At 46.0% G+C, this 9,409-nt stretch overlaps 1 protein-coding gene across 1 annotated transcript; it reads right to left on the reverse strand.

Annotated features, from left to right (window-relative positions):
- Window positions 1–1,432: 1,432 nt before the first annotated feature.
- LOC119160901 (uncharacterized) lies at window positions 1,433–8,887 on the reverse strand. Its single transcript, XM_075888346.1, has 6 exons — window positions 8,800–8,887; window positions 5,910–6,821; window positions 4,481–4,729; window positions 3,108–3,326; window positions 2,521–2,739; window positions 1,433–2,017 (listed from the first exon to the last, which is right to left on the reverse strand). Exons 1-6 carry the CDS (start codon window positions 8,830–8,832, stop codon window positions 1,790–1,792), a joined length of 1,860 nt encoding a protein of 619 aa, XP_075744461.1. The 5' UTR covers window positions 8,833–8,887; the 3' UTR covers window positions 1,433–1,789.
- Between the last annotated feature and the right edge of the window lie 522 nt (window positions 8,888–9,409).

A 9,409-nucleotide genomic window follows, 5' to 3' on the forward strand; every position in this document is an offset into this window, starting at 1 on the left:
AAAGAAGGTTCGGAAATGCTGCTCTTCCATTATTTTCTCTGACCGTGCTGGGCGTTACCCGCACAGGCCTGGCAGTTTTTTGTAGCACTTCAACGATGCGCCCTGACACGTTTAGCATGTCGTACTACTGCAATGTAACGTGAACTGCGAATGCTATTTCTTGAATTAAGAGCCCCAGTCATGCAAGCAAAAGCTGTGCACGGTCACGCGAGATATGTAATAAACTAGCTATATGACGCTCATGCACATCTTTTCCTCTAATCAACGCGCCCTGTCCTACGTGACTGCGGTCGTTGTGGCAGTACTTTCAACATGACCAAATGTGCAGCTTCGTAGTAGACAAATTAATCTTCATGAGTAAACTGTACAGGTATACACATCAACTGGTGGACCTACCGGAGAGATCACGATGGATAAGATTTTGTGTGTTGAGGCATCAGTTTAAACGAACTTCACTTTAATCGTATTCGTACCGAGTGGATAAGGGGAGGAGCTTCAGGTGCTTTGAAGAATATAGTTTCCAACAATACTTGCTAGAGAGCTCCGGCACTTCATCGTTCAGCAGACATCGAAATAATGCTCAATACGCGGATTTCACCATACTTTGTGCTTGCAGTTTTAAATGTACTTGGGGAGGGGGATTGTTTATTTCTTTAGGTGTGCTCTAAAATAGATCGTTGCGAACTTCATGAGCGGATTTGAATTCATAGTACATCAAATAACTTTATTGAGTGACCTGCACATTGGTGGGACGGGCCTATATTTCACCAAGTTTTGCCCAAAGGTCGGTGGTTCCTTTCGGCTTCCTCGGCTCACCAACGGCCTAGAGTTTGTGCTCCAGGTCAGAGCTGAGCAGCGCAGACTCCAAGCGAGCGCGATGGTGGTTATAGTTTAGGGCGGCATAAAGTTTGTTTAGTATGCGTGCGCGTCTTCAGAGCATATGTTATAAGTGCTCGCAGTCTCTGTACTTGTCGGGGGGTAAAAAGTCTAGAAGTATTAAGTGCATGATAGCTGGACTTGGGCAGTATTGGGTTTGTAACTGGTGGTCCTTAAAAGGTTAAGGCGGTGGAGGAAAGCACGTGAACATTAGCTGAACTTCGTCTTGTGACAAAACAGCTTCAGGACCCACGGAACCAAACTGCACCGAAAGAAAGAAGCTTAGACAAATCCGTGTACTACATACCACTCCCATGAAACACTGTTGTAGCTCCCGTAGACGCTATAACACCGCATTATCTTCTAGTGTCTTATGAAGAAACTATGCTTTCAAGCATTAAAGGCATCGGGGCTCCGTTTTGTGACATCGCCTAAATTTGGTTTATCATCACGTGAGTCAGCTAGATACCGGGAATCTTAGGCCACTAGAGCAGGACATTCTAAGAGTGAAAAAGCAGCAGCCCACACAATATTTTTATTCTGGTACAAACTGTTGTAGGTAATGCATGCTTGGAAGTACTAGGTTGAGTGAATAAGCATACGTGTTCACAAGAGAAGGCATGGAGGCAGGTTGCCCCTGTATCCTCAGTGTGAAAGTATTAGCTGATTTGTGTAATTCTTTCAGTTTCTTACTAAAGGAGCATTTAATCATAAGTGACAGGCGCTGACGTAAGTAGGGACAGCTGGCACGTGGCGGCTGCTGACATTTCATGAGTGTACATCATCGCTTCAAATGAACTGCCCTGTTTTATGATAATGACGTCATTACCCCAAGCACGGACGAGAGGGCGAATGAATCTACGTCTATGCACGCTACTGCGGCCAAATCGCAAATTTAGGCGGCGCTGCATGACTAGTTTTTTGATGGTTTGCTGACGTAGGTGTACAGATAGTACACCGCAAGCAAGGACATCATCATCAAGCCCAGAAGCAGGGACATGGGCAGCCGCAGCGGAAGCAGCAGTCGCACCGTCAGTTCCAGAACGTCGAGTGGTGGTAGTTGCACAGACGCCTGCTCGCTGCTTTCGTCATGTCGCTCCAGAGAGGTGGCCAACGGTGCTGGTGCGCGAGGGCTGACGTCCTGTGTTTATCAAAGCGTTAGCATTAGAAGGGCTAATGTAAAAAAGGATAAAAGGAAACTCTCTAAAAGTGAATTTTCCGAGATACGCTCCGGTTGTGGTTGGGGCTGTACATGCACACTTGTCGCATTTTACTTGTAGAGTGGATATCATGACGTGACATTGTATACGAGCGGTGCGCACCGGCATGTATATGCTTGGAGTGAAAGAAAAAAATCGGCTTGGTTTTGGGAAAAACGGCGACTACCATCTGTATCTGCGGTTTTTCCCATGATAATATTTGGTACCGTTTCCTCCCAACTTTTCGATATGGTTCGTAGCACGCGGGTAAGAAACAAGAGAACGTGTATTTTTGGAACGACACTTGGACCTCTTTCTTCTTTTACCGAAAGCTTGCGCACGCCTGTGTAGATTTATTATAGGTCATGGCATGTGGCAATACGATGTGTGGTATTCGCAAATATTCCTGGTCTTCGTGAAGGCATGGTTTTCCTAAGACACCTACCTGGTGGCTGTTGTCTTGCGAACTTGGCTGATGCCCTTCGTCGGGGGTAAATCGTCGTCGCAATGTGCTTTCTGTCGGACTAGTGGGCTCCTGTTTGACGTTCACCAGTGGGTCTAGCATCCCAGACGTGGCCACGGGTCCTATGGCCGTGCTAGTATTTGGGCTGGTGTGCCTCACCGACGTCTGGAAGCTGTCGTGCTCGGCTGAAAGTAGCATAACCTGCAAAAAACGAATGCGATCACATGGTAGCTAACGTATGTCATACTCAAATATAATATACAATGTACGAGACCTATCAAAAATAAGACCTTGAGCCAAACATTGGGAACGCAATGTGGAATACAAAATGCATGATAATACTTGGTACCGTTTCCTCCCAACTTTTCGATATGGTTCGTAGAACGCGGGTAAGAAACAAGAGAACATGTATTTTTGGAACGACACTTGGACCTCTTTCTTCTTTTACCGAAAGCTTGTGCACACCTGTGTGGATTCATCATATAGGTCATGGCATGTGGCAATACTATGTGTGGTATTCGCAAATATTTCTAGTCTTCGTGAAGGCATGGTTTTCCTAAGACACCTACCTGGTGGCTGTTGTCTTGCGAACTTGGCTGATGCCCTTCGTCGGGGGTAAATCGTCGTCGCATAGTGCTTTCTGTCGGACTAGTGGGCTCCTGTTTGACGTTCACCAGTGGGTCTAGCATCCCAGACGTGGCGACGGGCCCTATTGCTGTGCTAGTATTTGGGCTGGTGTGCCTCACCGACGTCCGGAAGCTGTCGTGCTCGGCTGAAAGTGGCACAACCTGCAAAAAACGAATGCGATCACATGGTATCTAACGTATGTCATACTCAAATATAATATACAATGTACGAGGCCTATCAAAGATAAGACTTTGAGCCAAACATTGGGAACACAATGTGGAATACAAAATGCATAGGCTGGCTTCACATGACGCAGAAATGTGAGCGTGAATTTCTCTACGTTGACCTATTTTTATGAAAGGCACCTTGCCAACCTTGTGTTTGTTTTTAAAGGATTACAGGATGAGGTCACATGGCGTCATTTCCGTTATGTCACTGAAACGAACAGCACAAAGCTGACAATCCGCATTCGCCGGAAGACTCGTACACCCATGGAAATGCTGGCCAGCGTCTTTGAGGCACACTAGCTGGTCTATAAAAGCTTTTATTGCGTTGCGATGTTAATGCTGCATATGATGCTACAGTCCTCTTGTACGGTCTCCATTTTTCGTCATTCTTCTTAAGTATTCTTGGATTACAGTCGTCTACTTCGGACATATCGAGTATCAGAACACATACATGTCATGTTCAACCCACCTGCATTAGGCTCACCGAAGCAGTTCTCTACCACCCTAGAAAAGTACTATGAAATTATTCGGTGCTTGCGCGGTTTCATATTGGTTTGTCTTTCACTTTTACCGACATAAAAATTTGCTAAAGCAAACAAGTGGTCGGCAGGACGTGAGCGTACTATTCATTTACTTGTTTCGGTACTATTAATTTACTTTATTCCATTTGGAGTCATACGTTCGTCTCATTTTGTGAATGGAGAAAAAGCAATGAAACTTCTACCACAGAAAAGAATGCAAGTTTCTGTCCACAGCGTAAAAGGACAACTTGGGTACCTTCACATGTACCTAAAGTCAAGAGAGATCATATCTTATGACAGAGCATTATTTGTTATGATGAAACGAGTATGGATCATCATTAGTTAGAACCCGTATCGACATATGTATGCAACCAGTAGGTTGATACTACTGCTCGATTTTATGGCAATGGCAATGTAATTTAACAGTCCATAATATCTTCTTCAGTATCTCTAGCTACCTCCCCCTCAAACGATTCGCGCACAAGTTCTCAAGTTAAACACTTTCTCAATTAAACAGTCCACCACTTGAAGAATGTTTTCGAACTTGATCAAAAAGACATCTCTTACGGTTGGTGGTGAGCTGACCGTAATAAATCTGGCTTGCGGGATGGCAGGCTTCGTGTCCGAGTGAGTGGTTTCTGCCCCGGCCGCGTTGCTCATCTCGGGGGCACTGGGCAGGCTGTTTATGCCCACGTGCTTCTTGTAACAGTCAAAGGCAACTTCGTTCACAACCATCAGATGTGCCTCGCTGGGGATTGAATTGAGGCGATTGATGACGTCCTGGTGGCAGGCACCGTCGATTTCCACTCCATTCACCTGCGCAACGCAAGCGTATATGGTCCTCATAATATGTGCGTGACAGGTGTGTCACTTGAAAACTCGGACCGATTGGCAAATTGAAGCTCAGTAGCTGGAGAAGTATGGGCTAGTTGATCATTTTCATGTTGATGCTAAGTAGATCACGCCCCTGGACAAATGCAATGTGAGTGCTTGTCGTCGTCAAGACGGCCACAAAAGCGCTATACGTGGACATTGAGAGAACGGCAGAACAAACGACCTCTTCTGTTGCTCTCTCAGCATCCCTTTTCCAGCGCTGTTCCCGTATTCATGATCTACCAACCAGTTGCACTCCTGATATCTTCACCTCTTGTCGTCATTCTCGAGTTGCACACTGCTATTCTCAGCAACAGTGAGAAAAAATCTATACATATATAGTTTTTACTGTACGTAGAAGTTTACGACATGGTATAGATAAACGGAGTGGCAAAATAAAGAGGTTCTCAAGGATACAATGATATCAGCTGGCACATGGAGTGGACTAGAGATGACTACGGGAGCCCATCATCATGCAGTAAGCCTAAAATGGCTAAGATACCGATGATAATGAGGATGAAAAGTGGCTCACTTTGCACAAGCCCAACCCAATCAGACTTTTTCTAAGAACATGTACATGCACCTTCAGGATACTAGTATAACAGTAGCGCATGCAAGAACGTTGAATAGGACCCACCGTCTTTTTCTCACTGCAAGGTAGCAGAGTGATTTCTTCCTCTTTTCACTGAGAGACGATGCAGCATTGGTTCACTAGCGTATTTTTTCTATTTGAAGCATTCATAAAGCGTGTGGCTACATAGATTGGCATTACATTATATTGAATTATTCTGGACAATTTCGACGCCATATAATCACCTATACAACAAGTTGCCGGTCTTAGAACTTGTTTGGAGTAAACACATCTTGGCATGTTAACACCCCCGCTATTAAATTGTGATTTGTCCTGCTAACATGTGAGCTGCATATTATAGCGCAGTACGCAACACGAGATGAACAATTGAGTTTGAAAAAGTCAGGTAAAATTGCACACTCTTCTCTCGACACATGATGTCAAAAGTGTAATTCGGCTCACGACACTCATTTGAGTGAATGGTTCCAAGCTGCTTTGGGCCATTGGCAGCTATTCTAGCAAGGTGGAGTTTGTCAGGTACGTAGGAATTACCTGAATAATGATGTCTTTTACGCGAAGACCTGCTGCTTCGGCGGGGCTTCCTGGTTCCACTGCTGTGACGAGCTGCTGCTTACGCTCGTTATCCTCGCCCAACAGAAAACCGTAACCTTCAAAATCAGTGCGGCGCACCAGGTGGCAATGTCTCACCGTCAATAAATCATTCGGAGGTTTCACTTCTACCTTTGCTGCGGCGACAGGCTGAGACTGGGGTGCCTTCGGTGCAGTCTTAGGACTAGTCATCTCAGTTTTTGCTGCATCTTCGGATGGTGGCTGGGGTAACATAGGTGCACCCTCAGGAATTGCCACGTCGACATTGGTGGTGCTCGATGGGGGGAACTGGGGTAATGTCGGGGACGCCTTGGTAGAAGGCTCCTCGATGTTCGCCTTGTCGGTCACTGGGCACTGGAGCACTGTCGGCGAAGCTTTCGCGGAATCCACCTTAGCCACATCTGCAGGCAATGACTGGGGCACCACCAGCACATCTTTAGAAGGCGTCCCCTCGACCTTAGTTGTATCTGCTGGTGGTGACTGAGGTACGGTCGATGCATCCTTAGAGAACGCAATATCGGCTTTAGGGGTGTCTGCAGGCGTGGACTGAGGAACCATCCGCGCGGTCTTCGGAGAATCCACCTCAGCCTTGGCTGCAGCTGCTGGCTGAGACTGGGGTACCATAGGCGGATCCTTAGGAGACGCCACCTCGATCGTTGCAGTCTCTGCATGGGGCAGCGGTACCGGAGCCGTATACTTTGGAGAGGGCATCTCGACGTTAACAGCATCTGGGAGTGGTGACTGCAGTAGCGTCGGTGAAACTTCAGGAGACTCCTCCTTGACCTCTAATGCATCTACAGGCGTAGACTGAGGTGCGGTAGACAAACCTTGCTGTGAATTGGCGCCGTGGTTATTCTGGGTTTAAGGGGAACAAGAGTAGCTGTAGTTAGGAACCGAGAAGTTAGTTATATGTGTAAACGCGAAGGTAAATGTTAGCCTAACGCCACCTGAAGAGCTAATAAAAAATGTTGGCATAGCCTATACAATACAGGTTGTGTATGTGCATGCGATAACATGATGAAATCACGAGTAACTTAAGGTAATGACGCTTTTTAACAGATGATTGCACGCGTAAGATCACAATGCTGATATTAGCTCACAATGGCCAGAACTCACTCACTATGTAGCCAATAGGCTGCTGCTGAGAGGTAGCGGGTCCACACCTTTTACAAGAGAGCGTAAATGCCCCATTGACGATAACACATGCACCATTTACGATGTGGCATTCACGCAATAGTAGGACCCCATCGCGACATTTGTTTGGGCAGTGGCGTAGCCAGGAGTGACACACTGGGCCCGTGCCCCCCCCCCCCTCATTCCTGAAAATGTTTTATTGCAATAGCAATTATATTGACACTCTCGGCTGGATTTTGCCGCCGGCGTTGGCGTCAATGTCATGCACAGTATAAGTTTACGTATGTATATATATATGAAAACTCAAAAAAGAAAAAAAATGCAGAAAAAAAGAATCCGGCTCACGGAATAGAACGTGGGACCTTCGTGTCGGGAATGCCAGGCGTTAACCAATGAGCCACCGAGAGGTACCTCCTTCAACGTTCAAATAGCAAGCTATTCATATCTACTATTTACCGCTCTTGGCGGGCCTCTTAAGGGGGGGGGGGGGAGGTGAGTCATCGTGTTTTATGAATTATCAGCAAGGTAGGGCAATGAGTGCGAGGCGCCTCTCACAGGTACTTTGGCCCACGGATAAGAGGAGAATGGACGATCTCTTGCGCGTCTTAATCTCCCGGCGGGGAGTATCATACGTCTTTCTTGGCTGGCGTTTTTCTCTCCATTGCATGAAAAGCTCCAAATGACTCTTGACCACATCCTGCCCCCTTCAGATCAGAGCTGCGTTCATTCACCCTGCTCGCGCACTTTTACCCACGGGCAGAGGGCAAAATGCACGGAGGTTGTTACGAATCAGTACTTCATACGGGAAATGGCAGCGATGGCGAAACACCTTTGAGAGTGTCCATACAAGGGCTACCGTCATAGCACTGAAAAATACGCAATGATATACTTTATTCACCCGATGACCCACAGATTGTCGGACGTATAATGGTGGGAAGTGAACATTCGAAAAATGCAAAATCACGGGTCGCCGGCACCCGTTATTGTTAAAAACATGCAAGGCCATAACCATTCAAACTAAAGAGTTGGGAGACAAGTCCGACTGAGCAAAGATATAGTGAGAACTTAACCCCATCCTCTCCAATAGCGCACGCCTGTTTTCAAGAGAGTAAATCTTTTCTATTGTCTCAGATCATTGGGGTGATTCTTGTGTTCATATGCCTAAACAAATACGCCGGCATAGAAAAACGGCCCTACGCATCGCTAACACATGTCTTTGCCTTGACATGTCGCGTAATGCATATTGTTGTAACATCGCTTGCTCTCTCGTACGCTGTTAGGGCACCAGTTTTAATTAGACAAGCATGGAAGTAACTGCTACGGTGCTTGTTTTTATGGATTATGGAAATATCAATTTTCATAATCCAACCTAGAACTTAACATAGAATTTAAGGACAACAGGTAACAGAGCCACGCCACCCTTCCCACCTATTATTACATGGGTGTGATTATCGAGTGCCGATGACACTTTATACTTTGTCTAGGTGGAAAACACAGACCTTGTGCCTTTCCAAGATACTACAGGTATGGGAAGAATGAGATGCCAGGACGTTGTCGGATTATTAGAGTCGTTGCCAATGACCTTCGAACTCGTAGCGTGCCCTTGCTTGAATGACGAAAGTGGCATTGTAGACCTCTACCATATATATTAAAACACACCACGGCGCCCCTCTGTCGATATTGTTGAAAGTCTGCGTACCTGATTTGGTGGCACAGAAGGTTGCTGCTCCATCGCGTAGATTTAGACGCAGAAAAACGGGCTGCATATACCTAGCAGAACTGCTTGCTCGATCCGCGTGCGGTGAACGGGGAAACTTCGTCTTCATCTTTGTCTTCTCCTTTCCCCGACGCCAGTGCCCGGTCAAACGAATATTCTAAACCACTTACTCGTAGGAATGTCTGCAATGCTCCGCTTAATTTTTTATAGAGCCAAGCAATTACCGGTTTATATTTTAGGCAGGAGCCTGGCACAGCATTATTCTAGAAACCACTAGAGTCATCTCCTTTATCTGTCGCAGTTGTAGCAACCTCCGTTGATCATCCACGTGACATCGTGAAGAATTATATATTGGCACATTTAATTTTTTTAATAATTGCTACTCCTGAGTTTGCAGCTTGTTGGCAGCTTTTTATCGCCTAGCCAATGTGTTCACCGTCTTCACGCGAAATAAATAAATCGTATTAGTAGTGTTGCACCACTACGTTTGGTAGCATGGATTCTATTCTCAGCTGTAGCACGGGCATTCATATTTTCTATGAGACCGTAATTAATGTAAACAGACTCATGTACAAACATGTTATATGCGGGT

The sequence above is a fragment of the Rhipicephalus microplus genome, chromosome 3 (assembly GCF_043290135.1).
Source record: "Rhipicephalus microplus isolate Deutch F79 chromosome 3, USDA_Rmic, whole genome shotgun sequence".
NCBI classification, from domain to species: Eukaryota; Metazoa; Arthropoda; class Arachnida; order Ixodida; family Ixodidae; genus Rhipicephalus; species Rhipicephalus microplus.